Here is a 26,059-nt window from a genome sequence, read left to right as displayed (position 1 = left end):
AACGTGTCAACTTAATCTAACCCTAACCCTACCAGTCAACTAATACACTACTAACACTCTAATGAGAGTCAGTAGAAATGTAGGTGTAACATTACTTATAGTCAATAGAATGTGTTAAAGGGACCATCAAAATAAAGTGAAACCGTTAAAGTTACCAAAAGTGATTAAAAGAAGATTTTTTTTTTTAAATTGCATTAATAAGTACTGCAGCCTGTCTGATATTCCATCTTACCTTGAACCAAGGATGAAGAAGACATTCTGTGGAATCAGGTCTCCTGAAGTACAAATGATTGAACAAATTTAAGACTGCATAACTCCATGAAAATAACAACAGTCAGGCATATTTACCTCAGAGATTGTGGTGGAATAAACACTTACAGTTTGCTTGCTACAAGGAGCTTTATGATGAATCCTTTTGCTTCTCTGCAAAGGTCTTTGAACATGCTCTCCTCAAATGCAACATTATAGTTCCTGATGTTCAGCAAAGTGTCACGATCATTTTCTCCAGCAAATGGAGAAACTCCTGTTAGGCTGTAAATTATATGAATGAAAAAGACATGGTACATAATTTCATACCTAACATTAAATGCAGAATTCTAAAAGTGTTAACACTTTTTTTTGTTTGTTTTGATAATCCACTTTAGACATTCTACTAACTATAAATAACTTTGCAATTACAGTTACTTTGTCAACTACCAGTCATTAGGGTGATTGTAGACTGTCTGCTATACTGACATTAAGTAACTAAGTCTTTGCAGGTCTACTAACCCTAACCAAACAGTCTACTAATACTCTAATGAGAGTTAATTGACATGTAATTGAAAACACATAGGTAGAAGGATGTATAAAGTGGACTATCGAAATAAAGTGTAACCTACAAATATACATACCATAAGTAAGTTATGACACCCACTGGCCTGTGGAGAGAAAGATAGTGTTAGAAAATATAGAGAATAAAATTTAACCATCTGTCAAAAAGGCAGGTGTAGCGATGGTCTTTTACCAAATATCTGTAGATTTAGAGATGGGTGACTGGTTTACAATCTCAGGAGCAATAAATTCTGGAGTGCCGTATTTGCAGTACAGTTCTTCATTTGGTTTGACTTTCAAAGCATTGCCAAAATCACAAATACGAATGTGATCACTTTTTTGGTCTGCCATGAGGATATTTTCAGGCTGAAAGACACACATACTGTATAGTTACTCGACTCTGAAATGTTAAAAACAGTAAAAGCATTTAGTGGTACACTTTTATTTGTTGACCTTTATATCAAGGTGAATTATGTCATTCTGGTGAAGATAGTCGATACCCTCAAGTAGCTGCCGTATGATAGACCGAACCTGCAAAACAGAACATGAACATTAATTCTGTGGATTATATTAATCTGTCAGTAATTCACTGATTTTGATTTAACATCATGCAGCAGCAAATAATAGTTACAGAATACACAGTTAAAGCACCAACCTCAGATTCTAAGATGGTTGTTCTTTTTGTTATTCTTTCCAAAAGCTCTTCGTGGCACCTTTATAATCATTTAAAAATAATAACGCAAGAAAACATTTTTTTTTTTTTTAAACAAATTTATCAGGGATAATTAATCAGAGGGAAAGGATACAGTTCAGTAATGATGACCACTACACGCCTCTTTTCAAATGCATCATAGAAGTGGATGATCTTCTCATGGTCTAACTCTGACAGGAGGGTCATCTCTTTCAGAGCGCAAGCTTTTCTCTGTGCCCGTAATGAAATGAATTTTGCTGCAAATATTTGCCCATTTGTCTGTGTCACTCGCTTGATGTATGAAAAAGCCCCTCTGTGAGCAGGAACATTACAGACTTGTCAGATCCAAATATATACAGCATTCTCTTAATAATAATGCAAGTATAAACAGGAGTGTCCTTGTGGTAGGGTGTCTGACCTGCCAATTTCTTTGTGAATGTCATAGTAATCAGTCAGCCTACGCATCCTCCGTAGAATTGTGCCTTCATCTTCCATTTGCTCTTCCTCCTCCTCCACATTTTTGGCTGTGAAATTGTAAGTACACCCACACACATTTACTTTGATATCTAAATAGGGACATTCCATAGACATGTAAATAACATTACCCTATTAAATTTAAACATACATAACTAGATTCTTCTGGGTGAATTATTCTCTACATCTGCTTCCGGCTAAGCCATATTCAAACTAATCTGTAGTACTCACCAGTATGAACAGTAAGCTCAGCCTTACAGGACACTGACCCAGCCTGATTTTTTGCAGTGCAAGTGTAGACCCCTTCATCCTCAGGCTGAGCATTGAGAACCACAAGTGAGCACTCTCTGTCATCATACACAAAGGTAAAATGACTGCTCTCTGCCAGAAGGATATTATCCTGAAAGTCAAATTGCACAATAAGTGGATTCACTAAGGACAGAATAAAAAACTGTTCAGTGAAATTTCATTTGGCATGGCAATCAAAAGTGCAAACTGACCTTGTACCAAAAGATATCAGGGTCAGGTTTCCCATCTACAACCACAGCAAAACGAGATGTTTCCCCCACACACACATCCAAGTCCTCCATGATGGTCTCAAATGAAGGTGGCACTGAAATGTACAGGAAAAACCCAACAGAACATTTTAAAATGGAACACTTGAAGCAGGATCAATGCAGACAATTAATACTCAAGTATAAAGAAAAAAATAAACTGTCTTTGATTTTATTTTATTGGTTATTGTGTCATGTCATGAGTTTTAAGTCACATGACACACAAGAACATATGAGTTTTGATGTTACTGATGTTTTTGGTGTTTCATTACTTCAATGAGTTTATTATATTACTTTAACCCCACCTTTATATCCCACAATCTAATGGCATCACACAAAGGATTATGTTATTGGAACTGTGATATTGGATGATACATCCATGTTGGTTGATCAATGTTTTGATTATTGCTTGGTATACTAAGTGGTTATATCTCTTCAAATTAAACTACTGGGGTTGTTTGGAATAATTTTATGCTACTTTTATGTCCTTGTTGGATCTTGTACTTTAATTGTATGGACAAGAACAGATTCTTTAATGTAAATATCTTTTGTGTTCCAAAGAATAAAGAAAATCATAACAATTTGGAGTTTGATGAGTAAATGACAATATATATATATATATATATATATATACACACACAGTATATACGTATGTATGTATGTATGTATATACTGTATGTATGTATACACACACACACACACACACACACACACACACACATAATGTATATATACATACATACATATATATATATATATATATATATATATATATATATATATATATATATAAGTGTGTGTGTGTGTGTGTGTATATATATATATGTGTATGTATGTATGTATGTATATATATATATATATATATATATATATATATATATACTGTGTATATTGTGGTGGCCAGAAAGAGGTATGGTCCCCACAAAACAGCCTGAACACCTTCAGCACCACGGAGAGCCCCATCAGAGGAAGCAACCAGGTTTGGGCCACCCAGTAAGAGGGTTCAGGACCAGGGATAGCTCCAACACAGGTGTTCACCTTTTCTCCTCTAACAGGGAGCCTCAGCTGCAGGCTGTTAGGGACAATCAACAACCACCACATAAAAGGGAACATAGAGGCCTCAGTATTCTCTCAGCTGGGGAGATAAGCATATGCTGAATGCTAGACCACCCTAAACCGAGACAGAACATGTTCTTGAGGACCGAGGCTCAGTGGGATCGTGAGTAGCCTGAACATCTATGACTAACCCATCTCTTCTGTCTTCCCATCAGAGAGGTTGATCTGCTGCACCAGAGCCAACCCCAGAAGGAAGAAAGACTTTAGTTACGGTTTCCCCCCACCCCCTCTCCCTCACCTTATTGTGAAATAGAGAATTGAGTTCTGTTCCACCAAATACCTGCCTGGTGCGTTGTCTGTGGATAACTTGAGCTGATCTCACCAAATCTTGTTCAAGGGCTTACTGTGTATATATAATGTATAATTGTTGACTTCCTTTAAGATGCCTGGTTGAACGTGCTGGAAGGTTTTTGCAACTACAGTACTACTCAATAATCGCACCTACTAAGATGTATGTGCATCATCTGGGAAGTACTGCATTCTAATTATTGTCTGCAGACATCAGAATAACATATCAAAAGGAGCAGATTTTCATATATTACATAAACATTGTAAGTTTGTCAGAGCTAATAACATTGTAGGTAGTGTGGTTGCACTTCAGGAGACCTGAGTGGGGTAATCCATGGACCTTATCCCTCTCCCCCACTTACCTTAATTTTACTGCTCTAAGCAATGTCGCTGATGTGCAACTAATATCTGAGTTTAGAAGAAATGAGTGGCCAGAAAAAGGGCATTCACCTGCCATTGCCAGCTGCAGAGTGCAGAGGTCACTGCCATACTGGTTGTTTGCCATGAAGATCAGCTGACCTACATCCGTGCTTTTCACTTTGGCAATGTGTAGGGCATGCTGGTCGTCATCAGGCATGGTCATCTCTAATGCATCAGGTTTGTTGAGAAGCACCACTCCCCTTCTGGGAAACAATGGCTTTCTTAATATCCACAACTTATATTGCAGTTGGAATATTTGCTTTACATTTGACAAACCTTTTCCATGTGCCTGTTGCTTGGACATGATTAAGGGTTATTGTGATGGTGACAGGCTGGTTCTCAACCACATACAAAATATCAGGCTTGTCCAGAATGACTGGAGGTTTGTGTAAATACCGTCCTGTGACATGGAAAAATAAATGATTTCAACAAGTCTACATGCAATGTGCATCCATCAGGCAATGACACAGCCAGCATTTCACAAGAAAAAGGTTTATGTGGGTTTGCTTTGGCCTGCTGAGATGATTTACAGTGAAGTAAGGCTATAGCTATGACAGATGCATTCATTAAAAGTGCAGGATAGCAGAAGATACATGCGTCATCAAGGACAGAATGAACATATGTCCTCAGAAAGTAGTAATTATCTCCACTGCACTGAAAAAAGAAAATATACTAAGTTTTTTTTTTTTTTTTTTTAAGGTAAGTGGTTGCAATCAGTTTATTTTAGCTACATTTAAATAAACAAATTTAGCTGACTAACCTTCAGTAAACTTTGTGTTTTAATGTAGCTAAAATAAATTGATTGCAACCACTTACCTTAAAAAAAAAAAAAAAAAAAAAAGGTAACTTCAATGAATTTTTTTCAGTGTGCGAGTACAGACATAATTCAAGCACACATATTCTCAATACCTCTGTCATAGAGCTGGACCAGGTCAGTGGGCTGTGAGGGTTTGCTGGATGCTTTTCCAGTAGTACTAAGGACTCTGAAGGAATAACACACTCCTTTAGAAAGAGAGGTGACTGTATAAGAGGTGTCTTTGAGGCTGGAGGCAATAGTTGTCCACTGGGTGGAGCCTAGAGCTTGTTGCTGAACAATGTACATAAGTGAAGCAGGATCTGAAATGAACAAAAGACATGGAAAATGCTAGAGGGAAGAGCAAGGACAGATGAATGAGACCGAGGTAAAACTGATTTTAAAAAACTAAATCTAATACAATAATTATATTTCAGCATTTCTGCTATAAATTTAATTTGTTATAAAGCTTCTATATCAAAAGAGATAGAAATGTGAAGACTTTGGAACTTCCTCCATTTTAGGGATAAGCTGTGTGGTATTTAGGGGTCATTTTAATCATCAGGAATATGTAAACCATGTCAATAACCAAGGAAAGTTACGTTTGAGATTTATATACATTTACCATTTTGTAATAATATTTCTAATAATTATAATATCGGAGTGTCTATTTACACTAAGTGCAAAATGCAAATGGCCCATCTTGTTGGAAAAGGCTATTTATACTAACTCCGCCCACTAACGTGTGATTAAGTTAGTCAACACTAAAAAAAAAAGACGCCGTAGATGTTAAGACGTACGCTTTTTTACGTGATCGACCCGAGTTCGAGCCTGCCTTTTGCCGAACTTTTTTTTTTTCTCTCTTTTCACATCTCATGTTGCATCAGAAGGGCATTTATTTTAAGTAAAAAGGAAGGAAATAATCAAAAAGTTGAAAATAAGAGTACTGGTTAAGGTAGGTGTAGGGAGGGCTTTATTGTCCCAATAAGGTGGCATCCGGTTAATTTGAATTAAAACTATAATTTACACTCAATACGTTATTGCGTAGGCTACTGTTTTATAATGTACTACAATACTGAGGTGCAGACAATTGCCACTATTTGCAATAAGTAGTATAAATAGCAGAAAATCTTGCTATTTTAAGTGTAAATAGAATCTATAGCTATTTACACTTGGTATAATAGCATATCTTTAAAAAAAATACTGCTATTTTCGCTTGGTGTAAATAGTATCTATCGCTAAAAGAAAATTACACAACTATTACTGTAGGTGAGCCACTGAGCCCCAACCATCTGACACACTGTATCCCATAGCTACATTGTTGTACATGGTTTTAAACATTGGAAATTCACAAACATGGATAGCATACATCTTGACAGGTTTTCTATAAAGTTAATTACACCTGTCATGTAGAAAATTTAATTTGACAAAAAAAAAAAAAATTAATTAAAATTGACAATTCTTATTTCATAAGGAATACTGCAATGTTTGTTATGAATGGATTATCCATGTAAATCTTTATTATTAGTATTATTATTCATGTGCCCTAATAATCTTTAACCAAGAACATTAACTTCTCCTCCCCCTCACAACAACATTTCTTCTCTAATGACGTTTCCACCAGTGTGAGGGCTAGACAATAATCTTTCCTACCCAGCAGCCTGTCACTAACCTGAAGTCTCAGCGACAGAGTATTGCAGGGATAACTTTTGTAAACCTGGAAACGAACTAGAATTTTAGCACCTGTTTCCATAGTCCTATATGAATGGGTTTTTGGTTAAATGCCAAAAATAAGGTCTATGGTTATTACAAACTCAATATATTTTCCCATCTTATTCTATGACAAAATACACCAGTAATACATGATTTTTCGAAAGATTATACTTCTCTTTAAAAAAGTGATTGCTAAATTGGACTACAGAGGTTATCGGGGACATCAAAATGTCATCAAACCAAACAAAAAAGCTCATCCACTATACAACTTTTCACTCACTTTTACAGCCTCACTGTTTATAATCATTCTCTTTCAAACTATTCTCACTCAGACTTTCAGGAAAAGGGTGATGCTAACTTCTGAGTTGGCCTACAAAAAAGTGTCATTACTGCAGCCTGTATTAGCAAACGGCAATGATATCCTCAATTCCAGATGGACAAAATCAAGTGACGTCCTACCACATTCTCCCTAGTTGTCAATTAATTATCACAGATTGTAGAACGTGATAAACTAACTTTACGCAATATCTAAAAGATAAATGAGATATAAAAAGTGTCCAGAGCAGTGGGCCCCCAGGACCAGGACTGAAAAATACCGATCGAAGGAACCATCAAACCAGTTCAGTTAAAGAAAAAACAGACAAATTTACCTATGGATGGGTCTAGGTTTTTTGGTATTTTCCAGCTCAGTGAGACTGTTCTCCCAGTTACGGATTCAATTACTGGAGGACCATCAGGTGGCTCAGGAAGGCTAACTGTAAAGAAACTACAATGTCAGTGAGACGGACACATGGGATGTAACAATACTAATAGGCTATATATGACAAAAAATTTCATCTTACCTGCAACATATAAATGAGCATAGCAGACAGCCTTTCCCACCTTATTGGAGATGACACATTTATACACACCACTGTGGCCATGACACACAGAATTAATGACCAGACTGTGAACATCCCTGTCTAGAAGAGGTACATGGTAGGATATAATTGAAGACAACATATATTCGGGAGACAATAAATGTAGAAAACACATAAAAACCTCACAATTAAACCTCATTAAACTAAAGATGGGCCATAAATGTCCTTTAAAATGCCTCTGACAATATTTTGTGGACTTACACTGTATCATCCTTCTGTCATCAGAGCTCTCTATCTTCATGCCATTGTGGTACCAAATAATTTGGGGATATGGAAGGCCTGTCACTCTGCACTTCAATACTGCTTCTTTCCCTTCTACTACTTCCAGGTCACTGAGAGGTTTTATGAAGTCTGGCATTGTCCTGTGTTCCACCTCTCCCTCAAATACCTCAGGCTCCTCAGGGATTGATGGCATCTTCTCTAACCTTGACCTGAAGAGTGAAAAACAAACAAATGAGTCAGAAAAGGGGTAAAGTAACACACTTTTTTTTGTTTAATTAGACATTGTCAAGAAGAGTTTGTCTTCTTACATGTGAGTAGATATGGCTGGTCGTGGTTCCTGTACATGGAGTTCAGCTGAGCTTTTTGCTTCTCCATGAACATTTCGCGCAAATACTGTGTACAGGCCCTCGCTCTCTTTGTTAACGTGAGTGATGAACAGAGCGTGACGCCCATTTACTTTGAGAATGCGAATATTATCACTCTCCACCACAGGTTGTTCTAGGACACAAAAAAGTATGTTCAATCAGTGTTAACAAATGTCTCGTTTTCCATAAAAATGGTTAAAACAATGACTTCATCTTTATTATTACTATTATCTTACCACAATGAGTCCAGTTGACTTCAGGAGGGGGAGATCCACTGACTTTGCAATCAAATTGTGCAGAACGGCCCTCGGTAGCCTCCAGTGCTTCCAGTTTCCGTGTAAAGAGTGGCTCCTTAGATGGAATCACCAGAAGATTAGCTGTGCAAATGAGCTCTTCTGTATCATACAAACAAGAACAAAGACCACAGTTAATATTAATTAAATGCAAGCAAATAAACATTACTGGGAATGCTATGCTCAGTTTGGACTGTACAGTAGTTACAACTCCTACCTTTTGTTGAACTGATTTTGCAAGAATAGTTCCCACTGTCGTCTTCATGCACAGATTTGAACAGAAGACGGCATCGGTGTCCATCAAATTGCATCTTGCAATCAAATAGCGCTGGCTGTATCAGCTTCCCATTGGCCTGCCAATCAACATCCACAGTCTGTGGCCCAGTTATGAAACATTCAAATAAGGCTATCTCTCCTGCCTTGACCTTCACATCCTGCATTGGTCTGGTAATTATCAGAGATGACTCAGCAGGAGCTGCTTGGCAGAAAAGAACAGTTACAAGTCATGTGCACCATCCAAAGTTCATGCCTTAGTTCGAAATAGAATTACTTGCAGAAATATCTACATGCATGTGGGTTTGATCGCCTGCTGATTTTGTACGTTTGCCCACTGACAAAGAAATGATCAGTCTATAATTTTAATGGTAGGTTTATTTGAACAGTGAGAGACAGAATAACAACAAAAAAAAATCCAGAAAAACGCATTTCAAAAAAAGTTATAAATTGATTTGCTTTTTTAATAGTGAAATAATTATTTGATTTGAGTTTGAGGTTCCAAGCGAACTGTACTGTTACCAAAACGTGATGTGTAAAATCTGCTGATCACTGATTGGCCGGAGAGAATCGTCACTACCGGCGTCACTGAACTTGCGACATGAGACACAACAGAACCGCTCGATTTAAATCAGCACAGTCAGTGAAGGATCGAACGCAACTGTTTTGAATGAGCACACCTTTTTTTAACAACCAAAAAATGGCTGTTTCGTTGTCTGTTGAGGAAGTACAGGCGTTCCTCTCAGCCAGAGCTTGATGGAGCGATGCGGAATGAAAACATTTTGGTAACAATTTATTTTGATGGTCCCTTTTGAACATTCTGTTGACACCAAGTAATGTTGCAACTACATGTCAACAAACTCTCATAAGAGTATTAGTAGACTGTCTGCTTCATATCTTCTAACTCCTTATTGTGTTGGTCTCTCAAACAGATATTCTACTGACTATAAGAAACTTTGCAAGAACGTGTCAACTTAATCTAACCCTACCAGTCAACTAATACACTACTAACACTCTAATGAGAGTCAGTAGAAATGTAGGTGCAGCATTACTTATAGTCAACAGAATGTGTTAAAGGGACCATCAAAATCAAGTGAAAGTTTTTCAGGAGTCACTGCAGTAGAGGCGGCGCAATGAATAATGACGTGAATAATCCTACCCACACTAAAGCAGTACTAAACTGCAGTGGAAACGCAAACCGAGCTGTGCCGAGTCGTACCACGCAGTGGAAAAGTGCCATTATACAGGTAATGAGCTGAGATAAGGAGCACTCTCTTAAAGGGAGTGCTCCTAATATCAGCTTGTTACCTTTATAAAAGACACCTGTCCACAGAAGCAATCAATTAATCAGATTCCAAACTCTCCACCATGGCCAAGACCAAAGAGCTGTCCAAGGATGTCAGGGACAAGATTGTAGACCTACACAAGGCTGGAATGGGCTACAAGACCATCACCACACAGCTTGGTGAGTAGGTGACAACAGTTGGTGTGATTATTCGCAAATGGAAGAAACACAAAATAACTGTCAATCTCCCTCAGACTGGGGCTGATGAAGTTTCAATGATCATGAGAACGGTGAGGAATCAGCCCAGAACTACACAGGAGGATCTTGTCAATGATCTCAAGGCAGCTGGGACCATAGTCCCCAACAAAACAATTGGTAACACACTACGCCGTGAAGGACTGAAATCCTGCAGTGCCCGCAAGTTTCCACTGCTCAAGAAAGCACATGTACTAGCCCATCTGAAGTTTGCCAATGATTCAGAGGAGAACTGGGTGAAAGTGTTGTGGTCAGATGAGACCAAAATCGAGCTCGGCATCAACTTGGGGGAGGAATGATGCCTATATGACCCCAAGAACACCATTCCCACCGTCAAACATGGTGGTGGAAACATTATGCTTTGGGGTGTTTTTCTGCTATATATGCAAAATACACAACTGCACCGCATCAAAGGGACGATAGACGGGGCCATACTGTCAGGGCCAGGGCATTGAAGCCAGCCAGGGCATTGAAAATGGGTTGAGGATGGGTATTCTAGCATGACAGTGACCCAAAACACATGGCCAAGACAACAAAGGAGTGGCTCAAGAAGAAGCACATTAAGGTCCTGGAGTGGCCTAGCCAGTCTCCAGATCTTAATCCCATAGAAAATCTGTGGAGGGAGCTGGAGGTTCGAGTTGCCAAACGTCAGCCTCGAAACCTTAATTACTTGGAGAGGATCTGCAAAGAGGTGGGACAAAACCACTCCTGAGATGTGTACAAACCTGGTGGCCAACTACAATAAATGTCTGACCTCTGTGATTGCCAACAAGGGTTTTGCCACCAAGTACTAAGTCATGTTTTGCGAAGGGGTCAAATACTTATTTCACTCATTAAAATGCAAATCAATTTATAACTTTTTTTTTAATTTTTTTTTTTTTTTTGGATTGTTGTTGTTGTTGTTGTTGTTGTTGTTATTCTATCTCTCACTGTTCAAATAAATCTACCATTAAAATTGATAATTTCTTTGTCAGTGGGCAAACGTACAAAATCAGCAAGGGATCAAATAATTTTTTCCCCACTGTATACAGTTTTGCTGTTCATATATAAAAATGGGCTAAAAAAAAAGATCTGAGACACTGATTTCATTTTTTTTTTAAAAACAAAAAAAACAGTAAAATGCAAATAAGAGATTCTGTTAGTCACTAATCAAATGTAAGCAAATTTGACTATGATAACGTTTTCAAAATAAAAGTCTCTAAACTGCAAATTAATTAATAATGTATTTCTATAAATGTAATCACTGCAAAACCTTCTAATAATGAGTGAGAGAGAGAGTTGTTTGATGACCTTCATCACTGGAAAATTTGGTGCCATTTATTAATACTGTGCACTTTTATTGGTAAATTCTTGATATTATAATTTTCATCAATATCACCATTATCATCAATATTAGCATTATTTTAATTGTGATATTTAAATTGTGACCAGCAAAAAATGTTGATAAGTTTTCAATTTGTTGGTCCTCCGCAAACTAGACAATTAGACATGCAGTATTTGAAAGGAAAGGCCTATTTGTCATATAGTATAGCAACAGATGCCATGATGTAGTTTGATTATGATTTGATTATGATTTGCAAAATCCCCCGACCCCTTGAGAATTGATTTTCTCAGTGGAGAAAAAGATTTTTAAAGCAGGACAAAAATAATTATGAAAAAAATACGATTAAGAAAATATTTGCAGAGAAAAAATTACAGAACAAACAAAAAATACGAAAAAAACGAACAATATAACTTTCAGAAGGTGCTAAGACTTCTTTTTAACTTGCAATTCCAAGCTTCCAAATACTGTGTAGTGTAGTTAAACTTTTTATTGAAATTGTTGTCGTGTTTACATCAAGTACTAACAAAAACAATTCCTTTAAGCAGGCATTATTCCATGTCATAAAATTGCTATCAACATCAGCACAATAAAACACGTTGTGGTACTGAATGTCAGTAATTTTATTCCACCCACTCAGACTTTCACAGTTCATTAGTGCACTTGGCTTTTATTTCCTAACATTAATGTTGTCGTGGCAGTGTAATGCTTGGCAACAGAAGATACAAACTGCAGTGGATCTTGGCCAGTGAACAAACACAGATGGCTCTGAATGAGATTTCTAAGTGACCACAGCTGGAGAGATAATAGATTTACCTTGTGGTATCTGATCCAATCAAAGTTTTTCCACTTATGAAAGGCAGTGCCCCCAGCACAGGACAAACACTGTGGCTAAATGGAAAATTCCAGGAGCATTGCTTTGTTGAAATGTGTTTAACCTGTGCTAGGCTAAACTTGTCGTGGCAATTCTCTAAACATTTTTTTAAAAAATGTCTTGTTTCGGCTGTTATGTCTTTTTTTTCTTTGAGGAAAAATATAATTGTAGGTAGATTTGCTGACAGTTTGATCTGGTTTCCCATGATATAAGTTTCATATGCTTGATGTTGCTCCCTTATGTCTTCCCAGTACAAGCAATATCTAAATTTTAAAAATGCCCAAATAAAAATGCTTTTTCAATGACAAGCTGAAAGACACTGATTAATTTATTTGTGGAACACGAGAAAAGCCAGTGAGATGTTTTTCTGTCACTGTAAGCCTGAAACATACTCGGTGCAAGTATGAGAAGAGACACTTCTAGCTATGCAAGCTTGAATTCACATGTTCTTGTGTTCCAAAATGTGACTACAATAATTATGTTGCTGTACAAGTATGTTACAAGTATGGTTATTATTTAAGCAAAGTATATGGCCAAAATCTGAATTTGTTGTCACCCACAGAAGTAAATCGGACACATTGTCCTTCCAGTACACGGTACAATAAACATTTAACCTAATTAGAAACACTATGTAGATGAAACACTAGAATGGTAGTAAACACTATATTGTGCTGGTCCATAGACAATATCAAAAATACATTTTAATAAATTTTAATCCATTAAAAATCTGTTTTATTCAAAATTATATGGTTGTCAGTCACACACGGATGCATAATCACAGATGGCCAGATGGAAGAGGGTGCATAAATTAGTTATCAAACAAGATCTGAAAAAAAATAAAAAACATTCTGGGATTTATCTAAACTATATTTCATCAGTGGTTAATTTTCAAGTCAATTAAAAACAATAATCTTACACATTGCAATAAAACAAAGCTGCCATTACATGAAGGAACAAGGGGCACTATAAATGTGCTTTGTGTAAGTGTATTTTGTGGCCTAAAAAGGAAACACTTACTAGGCTTCTCCACTAGCCAAAGATAGCATAAGTACTTAGAAGAATAGTTTTAGGATTGCTAGACAGTAATGTATCACTATTAGGCTGGTTAAGAGAAATCGATAAAATGTATTTGTTGATTACACACTTTTGCTAAGTTAAATAGTGATAACTGCTTTGCATGACTGTAATGTTTATATTTCCATTATTATACAATCAAAATAATTATTGCTGGTCTTTGGTAATACTTAATGTTACTTTAATTAGCCCAATTTTTAATTAATATAAGATAAAAAGATTTTATGCTGATATTGTCCAAAGCTAGGTTGTTTGTAAACCTTTGGTAGACACTGCACATATAGTATGTATTTATATAATTGTATTACTAATATGAAGCTCTTCTAGATTACACAATTTAAACAGCAGCATGACTCATTTGTAGCCTAAAGATGACCATGTCCATGTAAACAGATCTGCGCAGATGCAGCAAAAACCTGATAATATTTACTTACCAACTAAGTAGATTTCCACTGAATCTGCACAAATTTTACATTAACTTTCCTGGAAGTGTTTCACAAGCCAGTGATGTTGTCTATATCATAGAGATGGTCTGTCTTGTTATTCAATTTAATGAATCTTAACCCTTCAAACTGGTTAGTGATTTGACAGAATTACCTACCACAATTGATTTTCACCCACATTTGGTGGGTGTTCATTTATGATATATGTGACCCCGGACCACAAAACCAGTCATAAGTAGCACGGGTATATTGTAGCAATAGCCTACATTTGTATGGGTCAAAATTATCGATTTTTCTTTTATGCCAAAAATCTTCAGGATAACAAGTAAAGATCATGTTCCAAGAAGATATTTTGTAAGTTTCCTACCGTAAATATATCAAAACATAATTTTTGATTAGTAATATGCATTGCTAAGAACTTAATTTGGACTTCAACATTTTCTCAATATTTTTATTTCTTTGCACCCTCAGATTTCATATTTTCAAATAGCTGAATCTCGATTTTTCTTTTATGCCAAAAATCTTTAGGTTAACAAGTAAAGATCATGCTCCAAGAAGATATATATTCAGATTTTCAAATAGTTCAATCTCAGCCAAATATTGTTAGGACATTGATAGGAAAGCTTATTTATTCAGCTTTCAGATGATGTATAAATCTCAATGTAAAATGTTGACCCTTATGGCTGGTTTTGTGGTGTCTCCACTGTTACTTGTTATAGTATTAAGCCCCGTTCACACCAAGAACGATAACTAAAATAAAAATATTAGTGTCCACACCAGCGCACGATATCATCTAGTTATTCTAAGCGCACACTCGTCTGCTGTTTTAAATTCTCCAGCTTGTTATAGCAGGATGGATTCTGATTGATGTCAATGTTTGTTACACGTTCTCAATCCCAACTCGTCACATATTGATGCTTGGTCAGGACCCCTTGGCGTCACTTTTTGACGCACAGGGTACCCTTTGGCGTCATTTTTCGATGTGTGATATGTGAAAATAATGTTCACTTTTTCATAAAAGCATGAAACTTAGTACACTTGTAAAGTCTGCGGTCCTAAACATCTTCAGAAATGGAGCCATCGCAAAAACACCTCGTGGTTGCCATGGCGACCATTTTACTTTCCACCATAACCAAATTATGTATTTTGTGTCATATCTCCTGAACCAAACATAACACAAATAAAAGTTATGTCTACCCCTATGTTTTGATAGTCAAGGATTACAACAATACCATATACAACAACATAAACTGTTCAGGTGAAGAGTTAATGGAGAAATCAGCAATGAGCATCACAGTATCACAGCATTTACAAAAGTCCATATTATGGTTATTTTTTTCTTTATATTTTATTCAATAATATATGAAAAGATTGTTTTCAAGAATACTATCATATATTTCAGAGAAAATTATCTCAAGTAAGTGTGTTTTTCCTTGACTCTCAGGCAGAGTCAGGTAGACGGTAGTGCGTTTCAAATACATTCTTGTTCTCTCTCGAAAGCTCTAACATCACACGCAGACAGCAACGCAATCAGGTGAACAGTTAATGGTTAATTCAGTGACTTTATGAGAAGGATTACAATGAAATCTCAGAAGATGCTGAATGAAATTTCAAACTTAATTTACAATCACTCTCTGGGGCCAGAGCTATTATGTTGTCCACAAGGGGGAAGCCAGAGTCCTGCATGCAGGCGGGTAAACGCAGGTGAATCGCTAATATTTGATGTAACGGGTGGAATAATATTTATGTGTAGGGTGTGGTGTGGGCTGGATGGTGACAAGCACGGGTGGGTTGTGGGTCCAGTAACCACAACTATTTCGACTTGGTCCAGTACACGCTGAACAGTGTAGCCAGTCATACTGCCACTGACTGACAGCTGTAGTGATTATATTAAAGTGAGCACTCTTTGCTTGCTTCCTGTATTTAATCTATTCACAATTTGAATACAAGTTTTAATAAATGAGTTTTGTCTACCTCATATTGGAGATTTAATGCAGGTGTGGTTCGGGTCCCAGTTTTTATGTCAAATGGGTCGCGTATGGGATTAATTTAGTGTTGCTGTCAGATAACGTGTCGGGTGTTCTGTTTATAACTGCAATTGTGGGAAGATCATTTCACCAGCCAGGAAAAGTGAACGCTTACTTACAGATCTCAGGCTTCTAGGGGATGTAGATTCGTAAGCGTGAGGAGGAAGTAGGAGGATGCTGAGCCTGTGGCTGTTCTGTACACAAACATCAATGTCTTGAACTTGATGCAAGCTGCAACCAGTAGCCAGTGCAGGGAGATAAAAAGAGGAGTGAAGTGGGCCCTTTTGGGCTCATGGAAGACCAGTCGTGCCGCTGCATTCTGAAACATTTGTCGAGGTTTGATGGCGCATGATGGAAGTCCAGCTAGAAGAGCATTGCAATAGTCCAGCCTAGAAATGACAAGGGCCTGGGCCAGAAGTTGTGCAGCATGCTCTGTTTGGAAGGGCCTGATCCTCCTGATGTTGTGCAATGCAAACCTGCACAATATATTGTCTTTATGGTCCTTGAAGCTCAGCTGGTCACCAAAGAATGATTTTTGATGAACCAAGCATGATGATGAAATCATGCTGTAGAGTAGGAGTGCCAGGGAAAACCGAGAAGCAGTCTTTGCCAGGTTGAGCTGCAGGAGATGTTCCTTCATCCATGCCGAGATGTTTGCCAGGCAGCCTGAGATCCATGCAGCTATGACTATGTCATCAGCATAGCAATGTTAGGAGAAACCATGTGCTTGCATAATGGGTACCAGGGATGTAGTGTATATGGTGAAGAGGAGGGGTCCAAGAACTGATCCCCGAGGAAACTCTGTGGATACCTCTCCTCCCCAGGAAACCCTGAAAGACCTACCTGTGAGATTCAAACCAGTGGAGTGCAGATCCTGAGAAGGTAGACAGGAGAATCTGATGATTCACAGTGTTAAAAGTGGCAGATAGATCCAGCAGAATAAGAACTGATGATTTGGAATCAGCTTTCACAATCTGCAGGGCTATAGTGACCGACAGTAAAGCAGCTGAATGGCCACTTCTGAAACCTGATTGGTTAATGTTCAGTTGGTCATTCTGTGAAATAAATAATGTAACTGTGTCTATAAAGGTGTGAACCAAATGGTCCATTCCATTAGAATAACAAAGGAACAGCATTCCTCAGGAACATCTTGTAGATTGCAGGATCTCCAGTGGGAAGGTCCTAAGTATCTGTTGTTTGTAGCCCTTTTGTCTTCAGGTATAAAATTCTATCCCACAGACAGAACTTTGGGAGAAGCTAGGATTCATACAAGGGTTAAGATTGTTTGAAGAAAGACATGTTAACATCGCTGTTGAATAACTGCTTCACTGCCATGTTCAATAAATTCTTCTCCCCACAAAAATTTTGGTCAAAATGTAACCGGTAGAGGAATTGGTGGCACACAGGCAGTAAATGTAAGTTAAATGTATTAAAGAAATGATCAGAGATGTCTAGAGGTTTTACCAAATTTTGTCTGTGATTAAAATTGCATGTGTAAATTAAGTCAAGCTGGTCGCCTGATTTGTTAGTGCTTGTGGTGGTAAGCCATTTGAAATCTAATGAAGCTAGGAGTGGAAATGGAAGTCTGCAGTGTAAGGCTTCTCCAGATGGATTTTGAAGTCACCAAAGACTACAAGTGGACTGCCATCCACAGAGAATGAGGACAGCAGCCCATCCAGCTCCTCTATAAAGGTGCCCAGTTGACCAGGAAGGTGATAAATCATTACAATATGGAGTTTAACAGGAGCTGTTACCATAATAGCATGAAACTCAAAAGAATTTGTATTGCATAGGGAAGAGTGGGTTGAGTATTTCCAATTATTAGAAATGAGAAGACCAATACCCTTCCAACCTGACGGGGGGTGTGAGAGAAAGGGAAGTTGTTAGAGAGAACAGCAGGGGTTGCGGAGTCTTCTGGATGAATCCAGGTCTCAGTCAAGCCCAATATACTTAGAGTAGACTGAGAAGCAATGGCCAGAATGAAGTTTGTTGAAAGCTGACTGACAATTCCAGAGACCCACAGAAAATGACAGAGGTGCAGCAGAAGAGGTGCAGATAGGACGCAGTTTAGCAAGATTGCGTTGTTGTTGATGTTAGAGTGTTGTTGAGAGAACAAGAATGTATTGGAAACACACTACCGCCTACCTGACTCTGCCTGAGAGGTTAGGACAAATGAAGAGTTCAAATGCAAAAGCTTCTAAATGCCATCTGAAATTTTCTTCTAAAATTAGCATTTTTATTAGGCTGCTATGTTTAGGTTCAGTAATTTTTCTCTAATAGCAATGTATAGGTCCTTTTCTATGCAATTAAAGTGAAATAACTAAACATAAATATAGGAGCCTGATAAAAATGCTCATTTTAGAAGAAAATTTCAGACGGCACTTAGAGGCTTTTGCATCTGAACTCTTCAAATACACTTATCTGAGATGTTTTTTTTTTTTTTTTTAATATCTCTGAAATATATGATTAAAAACAATTATTCTTGAAAACAATCTTTTATTGTACTATTGAATAAAATATTAGTTAAGCTGGTGTGTGGTGGGCATTCTGGCGCAATATGGCTGCTGTCGCATCATCCAGGTGGATGCTGCACATTGGTGGTGGTTGAGGAGATTCCCCTTACCATGTAAAGCGCTTTGAGTACTCAGAAAAGCACTACATAAATGTAACAAATTAATTAATTAAAACAATCTTTTATTGTATTATTGAATAAAATATTAGTTAACTATCAAAGAAAGAAAAAATTAATAGCCATACTATGGACTATTGTAAATGCTGTGATACTCAGATACTGTTATTTCCTTCTCACATTGCTGATTTCACCACTAACTCTTCACCTGGACAGTTTATGTCATTGTATATGGTATAATTGTAATACTTGACCATCAAAACATAGGGGTAGACATCACCTTTTCTGTGTTATCATGTTTGGTTCAGGAGATATGACACAAAATACATAATTTGGTTATGGTGGAAAGTAAAATGGTCGCCATGGCAACCACGAGGTGTTTTTGCTATGGCTCCTTTTCTGAAAATGTTCAGGGCCCTAAGCTCTACAACTGTGCCAAGTTTTATGAAAAAGTGAACATATCACCTGAACTATTAAATAAGAAACCCTTGGCATCAATATGCCGATGCGAAAGGTACTGGGAATTTTATCGTCATGATTAAATTATATATTGGGTAATAATATTGCCGTTATTACATATATGTTGGGGTGTGATATTTCAATGTAAACAGTCACAACAGTTTTATTTATATTAGACTATTTACACATTTATGAGCATGTAACCCAACCCCTGCCCCTAAACCTACCATTTGTCAATAACAATTTTTTACAGTCTATGGTGCAAATTTAAAAATGCTGCCAGAAGAAGCCTTACGTCAGTCTTGGAAATGCTACTGGCTCTTGTATGTCTCCTGACCAATTGTGTCATGCGACGGGACGGGAGTATCTTTTTGAATGAGATGTGAGCATGTTAACGGAGCAGGATCATTTTCAGCGATTAAAACCTTATGTTTTACTCTCTTCTTCACATAAAGACATCGTATGGCTTCAGAAGGACTTGGAATGCAACACGACTTGTTTGTAATGCTTTTATACTGCTTATTTATGGTCAGTTTTTGCAATAAATTCCTGTGACTGCACTTATATTTGCCTATTACATGTTTTATATTGTTCAGAAGTGGGTAGGTTTAGGTGCTCCAATGAAAGTATAAATTTATATAAAATTATTTCTATTTTTTTACAAATGCATGCAAACCTTTAAATTAAGACAAACAACTGAAAACAACAGAGGATCTTGGACGTCGAAAAGTGATGCGAAAGGGGTACCTTGAGCGTCAAAAAGCGACGCCAAAGGGGTCCTGACCAAGCAATATGTGACGAGTTAGGAGTGAGAACGTGTTGTTTTTATCGTTTATCAGCTGTAAAAAATCTTTCTGGAAGTGATTCCAACCATATTGTTTTTCTGTGCCTTTATTGTTAGTTAGTCCTACATGAGAAGATACCATCATGAGGATGATCATAAGGTAATTTTAAAGAGCCACATAACAAGCATTTAAATAATACTGTAGCTTAGGTCTGAATATCTTACCTTTGGGAACAGGTTTTCCCTTCATGACGCACTGAAGCATCACCACTGATTCAGCAGCTACCACTTCATTCTTAAGTGGAGGTTCAGACATGGGGGCCTCTGCTGGGTCCTCTTCCATAGACATGTAGGAATCATATGATGGATCTTCTAGAAGGATCAGGCAACGATTGACCAAGTGACAATAAGGTAACATACTGTATCATGAACTAATTACAACCCCACAATAGTAATCTGTTTCTGGTTATAAATAACTGATCTAAATTTAAACATTATTCTGGAAACACAATAAAGAATTTTGGTAACACTTTATTTCGATAGTCCACTTTAGACATTCTGCTAAAAGCAAGTAACTTTGCAACTACATGTCAATTAGCAGTCATTAGAGTATTAGTAGACTGTCTGCTTAATATCTTCTAACACTTTATTTTGATGGGTCCACAACATACAACATACTGACTATGAGAAAATTTGCAAGTATATGTCAACTTATTCTACTAACCCTAAACCTACCCTACTGAGAGTTAGTAGACATGTAGTTACAAATTAATGAGAATTAGTTGACATGTAGTTACAAAGTTACTTATAGTTAGTAGAATGTCTAAAGTGGACTATCGAAATAAAGTGTAACCAGAATTGTAATATGTTGCTGTATTATGGCAGATATAGCAGTAATGCAGTAAAATAGGCTTCAAAGATGTGTCTGATCTTTGAGTTTTAAAGGAGTATTCTGTGTTCAGTACAAGTTAGGATCAATAGTTAAAACAGCATTTGTGGCATGTTGATTACCACAAACATTTCCATTAGTCCCTCCTCATCTATAAAACAACAACCACAAACCAAGGTTATAGTGAGTCATTTACAATGGAAGTCGTATGGACTATAATTGGACTAATTTTTAATAATACAGCCACAAGAAAAAGAATGTGTTAAACAATTTCAGTGTGAAATTACAAACCTTTTTGTTAAACTAAATAGAATTTTAGAACTTTGTTGTAAACAGAATAATTAATGTAAGTGCTTGTATAAAATTGTAAGCTGCACATGTCTACATTTTAAATCCTCCAAAAATTGACCACATTTGCTTCTAAATTCAAAGTTACTTTTGTGGTAATCAGCACTTTGCCACAAATTATGTTGATTGCTCTTGAAGTGTATTGAACCCCAAATATTTTAAAATTGTATTTATGAACACGAATCTAATAAACTACAGTGCTGCTTGTAAGATTTACAAAAGCTTGCATTACACTTTATATTTAACCCTGTGGGTCTGAAGAAATAGTGGCTCATTGGAAGAAGTTTTACCTCTGTTTCTTCTGGTTATTTTTCCTTCATGTTTGTTAACTTCCTTTCTACATTTCTCTGCTTTATGTGCCTCTTCATCCACAGGCTTATTTTCAACCACAATTGTAGGTATGGTCATTTTAGGTATAAGTGATGAGTCTTTTTTCTCCTCTCTTTCCTTAAAAGACTTTGGGAGCACAGAAATTGAACCAAACAACCTTGGAGGTTTTTGGGGTGCTTGCACCAAATCCCCTTGCATTGTGGGTTGAGCAGGTGGAATTTCTACAGGTGATTTTGGTAATTTGCTGGACATATTTGTCCTTTGCACCATTGGTGAACACTGTCCTGGTATTTTACTGAAAGTGACCTTTTCATTGATGACGTGCCTGTCCAACAGCCGCCTGGGCTTAGAATGTTTCCTCCACTGGTTTTCTGTAATATCAGGAGGCGATTTCCTTTCAGGCTGTTTTGATTCATCTCCCAGTTTCTTTTTCTGTAGTTGTGGTGATTCCTCGTTTGGTAAGGCTGACCATCTTTCTTTTGATTCTGGTAAATCCCTTGAATTAGTAGTCTCTTTAACCTTCTGAATTACCTGGGCTGGAACTGAATCATTATTTCCAGTGGACTGCTTGTCAGTCTGGGTGAGCTGATCCATTGAAAAGGCTTTCTTGATATTGGACTTTCCAACAAGTTTTTTTATTCTGTGAAGTTCTTCTGAGAGTTTACTTTGAAAATGTTTCTGTACATAGGTTGACTGTTCCTCCAGAGAGGATGATTTCTGCTTGAAGAAAGACCTCTTGAGTGCCACATCACTCTTGGAGTTGTCTTGGAGCTTTCCAGATTTACTTCTACTATCCTCAGAATTGCAAGATGATGTTCGACTGAAGCCCCATGATAGTCTTGATGAAGACACCTTTGGTATGTTACTGCTGTGTCTTTGTTCCTCAAAAGCCCTCACTTTGTCTAAGATTTTGGAGCTTGCCTGTGATGCTTTTGGAGTTTGGAAGGAGGATTTATCTTGGGAACCACTGCTTTGAGATGGAGCTGAGCTTGAGATTTTAATAGGTAGCTCAGCTCCATTTATGGCTGTTTTGGTGCCATCATGGGCAGTTGTTGTATCAGTTGTTGGCTCTACATCACTTAGGGTAATGGGACCTTGAGCATTTTGGAATGGCTGGGTTTGGACAAATGGAGATGTTTCCCTTTTTATAAAGTCCAACTGGTCCCTGAAATGAGGGTGATTGTGGAAAATGTTGCGTTATGACAAAAAATAAAAACACTAAAATGGCAAAATGGGTGACTTTTTTTTGTTACTAGTCCATTTTGAGTAAAAAAACTAAATGGTCAAACATAGTTATCCAATAAAACATGCACTGGAAAACATACCATGTTGAAATATGTAAAATATTGTTGGGGATAAATAAATCTAAATTAGACTGCCATAAGAATACAAATGTCACACACAAAGGCATGCAAAAAGGTTTGTAAGAAAAAAATCCATATCAAAAAATGATGCAAGTGGAGTCAAAGGAAAGTTGGAATAAAAAACTTAACATGACATGGTTGACATAAAAGTCCACAATAAAAGAATAGGGTAACAAAAACTATTTTTAAAATGTTTCTTTAGACCTGTAATCTAAATGTAATGCATTTATTTTGTGCCTCCTTAATTCAAGTTACTTTATGCCTTTTCATATGCAGTGTGCCAGCACTCATTCTTGAACACTGTAAATGGAAAAGGTCCTTCTTCGATAGAGGCTCAAAACACTGCCATAGTAGTCACTGGCTAAGGACATACTCTCCTCTGACCCCAACGCCACGTAGTACACACTTATTTGTGAGGCCCGCACAAGAGCTTCAATCCCCAGGTGTCTGACTGGAGGGCTCTCAACACACCCAGCATTTGCTTGCCTGCTAGGTGACAAGGGATCCTGAAGACCAGGAGCTCTAGAGCCCAGGGTTTGCATCTCCCTCTCCACTACTGGACCATCACCTGGGATATGGGAAAGCACTGCTCTCCCCCTGCCTGAAAATACATAATGTTCTGTTAACGGAATATTATGTTATAGCTTCTTTATTATTATTATTATTATTATTATGCTAAGCTTTTTATATTATGTGAAAGTTTTTTTTTTTTTTTTTCTTCTTCAGCTGGTTAATTTGATGGATGGATTAATTTTAATACATTTATGAATTCTGAGCTTTGTTGGAGGGTTTACCAATCACAATTTTAGTTTGTCTTGCAGTGAATGATTCTGAAAGGCATTTCCATTGTTTTAGTATACTGTCATTGGGAAAAACATATTGTTATGCTTTGTGGCTAAATGTGGAAATGTCATTGATGCTACAAACTGAATATTGCTGAAGGGGGAAAAACACTCAGTATGTTCTTACCGGTGGGTTGACTGTTGATTGCTTCGCCCTGGGGGGGCATGAACTGTTCCTTCATCTCCATGGAGACCTGAGGCTCTGCACTTTCATCCTCTGTACTGTTTGAGTCTAAAGAGAGTAGGCGAGGCATGTTGAAATGTATTGGTATGATTTAAAAAAAAAAAAAAAATTCTTTCTTGAACTAGCTGCAAGAAATCTCTGGAGAAAAAAAAAAAAAAAACTTTGATACCTTTGTATCAAATATCCTTCTTAAAATAATAAACACTCCAATGATCTTACACATACTTACTTTTTAAAATGAGTCATAAAATATAATCAGTAACAGTTACTCAAGGGCTAGCACGTTAGCTTAGCACGGTGTCAAAACACTACATTATATGAGATTTTATGCTATGTTTTTGCTCTAAACAAAATTTTGTTTTCTTTGAAGCAACCTCCCTATGTGATCTGATCTGGCTTTCTATCAGAGAATGATTCAAAAGTTTAAAGTATTCTATATGGTGATAAAGACTATGCCAAAAAGCACTATATTATAAATATACTTTATTATTATGTATTATTATAAACCAGAGATTGCTAAAACAAACATGAACACTATTTTTATTATTCAAAATGGTTCTCTTATTTAACCACTACAGCAATGGCTGGATGTCTTTGTCCATGTAAGGGATTTCCTGGAATGTCATAAATTATATGACTTCTATAATTCTCACTTGTGGGGACTTTCTGCTCGAGGTGCCCTCCAAATACGAGTATGAATGAAACAGATGTTACATGTTTAGCGCTCTGTAATGCTTGGAGTAAAAAAAATTAAAGGAAAAAAAACCACACACTTTTTTTTTTTTTTTTTTTTAAGTAAACATAAGAGATCCATCAATATTTCTCCAAATGTGCAGACATTTGGACTAAAAGCCCTGAGGGATGATGTTTAATGAAACGCTTTTTTCCCCCTCATGGATACAGCGGAGGCTCATATGTCATATTAAAGGCACAGATTCTGTTTTTGATATTCACAATTCCTTGCACATATTAATAAGATTTTTACAGTAAAAAGGTAAAAAAATTGAAGCTTAAAATATCTTTTTAATGATGTATGGTTTGTCAAGTTAATAAGTCCTATATTGTTTGACTTAAAGTACAAGTACTTTCAGACTGTAATGTCTTTTCCTGGATATAGCATTACAAGAAAGAAAGAAAGAAAACCATGCTGTGTGCAGGCCTTACTTTTCCCATAACAAATGTAGAATTTAAGTTTATGAAATTAAACTAGAGCTTTGAATGAAAACCTACAGTATACTTTACATTTATCTATATAATAATGCGTGGTTGCAAACCCAAATCTATTCAAAAACCCAGTAATGAAAGGCAAGGATCACAGAAATGGATAACAATTACCATTGCTTTGCTTCCTGCACAAGCGAAAAACTTCACTTCCATAACGGCAGCAAGCAGAGGTGGACAAGAGAAGACTGTTACTATAGAAACCAATGTCTGCAGACATGCATTTGTGTGGGAGCATATACATGACACACACAAACATACACACACACATATCCACAATTACAGGCTAAATTTAAAAAATTGTATTATTGTACAGCTTCAATCAATGTTGCATTCCTTACGGATAACCAACAATTTGTGATGTCAACATTTAAAAACCTATGGACAGAAATGTATTATCTTAGCAGCTATTTTTAAACCTGTTTAACCATCTACGTCATGATTATTTTGCAAAACATATCCATTCTGTAAAGTTGTGCACAGACTTTGTTGGAGGACCCATTGTTGTATTTTTGTCTACAAATAGATTTGTGATTTTGGACTTTTTACAGTTTTGTCGTAATCAAAACACACCATGAGTGAATCTTCCAAACGTCCAGCTAGAATGCCCAGCTCTCTGGAAAGACAAAAAATACACAAAAGGCTGTCTGTTAATTTTGGGAAGTGTAAAATATATATATATATTTTTTTTTTTTTAGCTTGTTTGTTGCATCCATAGGGTTATGCTAGTGGTGTAAATAACTTGGTTTTCATTCAACAATGTACAATCTGTACATAAATATATCATGATGGCACAAG

The 26,059-nt window shown here is 36.8% G+C and overlaps 1 protein-coding gene and 1 long non-coding RNA gene across 2 annotated transcripts in view; one reads left to right on the top strand and one right to left on the bottom strand.

Moving 5' to 3' along the window:
* Window positions 1–26,059, bottom strand: part of spega (striated muscle enriched protein kinase a) — a 55,299-nt gene that overhangs the window by 6,873 nt on the left and 22,367 nt on the right. Inside the window, 25 exon segments of the mRNA XM_058778341.1 lie at window positions 233–275; window positions 379–531; window positions 891–917; window positions 1,004–1,176; window positions 1,264–1,341; window positions 1,466–1,523; window positions 1,617–1,814; window positions 1,920–2,025; window positions 2,207–2,375; window positions 2,476–2,588; window positions 4,384–4,556; window positions 4,630–4,753; window positions 5,263–5,469; window positions 7,510–7,614; window positions 7,702–7,821; window positions 7,981–8,210; window positions 8,310–8,499; window positions 8,603–8,761; window positions 8,877–9,134; window positions 20,309–20,455; window positions 21,611–22,815; window positions 23,486–23,615; window positions 23,984–24,088; window positions 25,376–25,410; window positions 25,835–25,877. Of these exon segments, the coding sequence (XP_058634324.1) occupies window positions 233–275; window positions 379–531; window positions 891–917; window positions 1,004–1,176; window positions 1,264–1,341; window positions 1,466–1,523; window positions 1,617–1,814; window positions 1,920–2,025; window positions 2,207–2,375; window positions 2,476–2,588; window positions 4,384–4,556; window positions 4,630–4,753; window positions 5,263–5,469; window positions 7,510–7,614; window positions 7,702–7,821; window positions 7,981–8,210; window positions 8,310–8,499; window positions 8,603–8,761; window positions 8,877–9,134; window positions 20,309–20,455; window positions 21,611–22,815; window positions 23,486–23,615; window positions 23,984–24,088; window positions 25,376–25,410; window positions 25,835–25,877 (4,349 nt within the window).
* Window positions 5,463–23,610, top strand: LOC131542059 (uncharacterized). Its single transcript, XR_009271650.1, has 6 exons — window positions 5,463–5,534; window positions 8,108–8,248; window positions 20,201–20,243; window positions 20,321–20,494; window positions 22,339–22,507; window positions 23,291–23,610. It is a non-coding gene; the product is annotated as an uncharacterized LOC131542059 (long non-coding RNA).

The sequence above is a fragment of the Onychostoma macrolepis genome, chromosome 06 (assembly GCF_012432095.1).
Source record: "Onychostoma macrolepis isolate SWU-2019 chromosome 06, ASM1243209v1, whole genome shotgun sequence".
NCBI classification, from domain to species: domain Eukaryota; kingdom Metazoa; phylum Chordata; class Actinopteri; order Cypriniformes; family Cyprinidae; genus Onychostoma; species Onychostoma macrolepis.
Note: the sequence above shows the minus strand (reverse complement) of the source record. Positions and strands in the feature narration are given on the sequence as shown.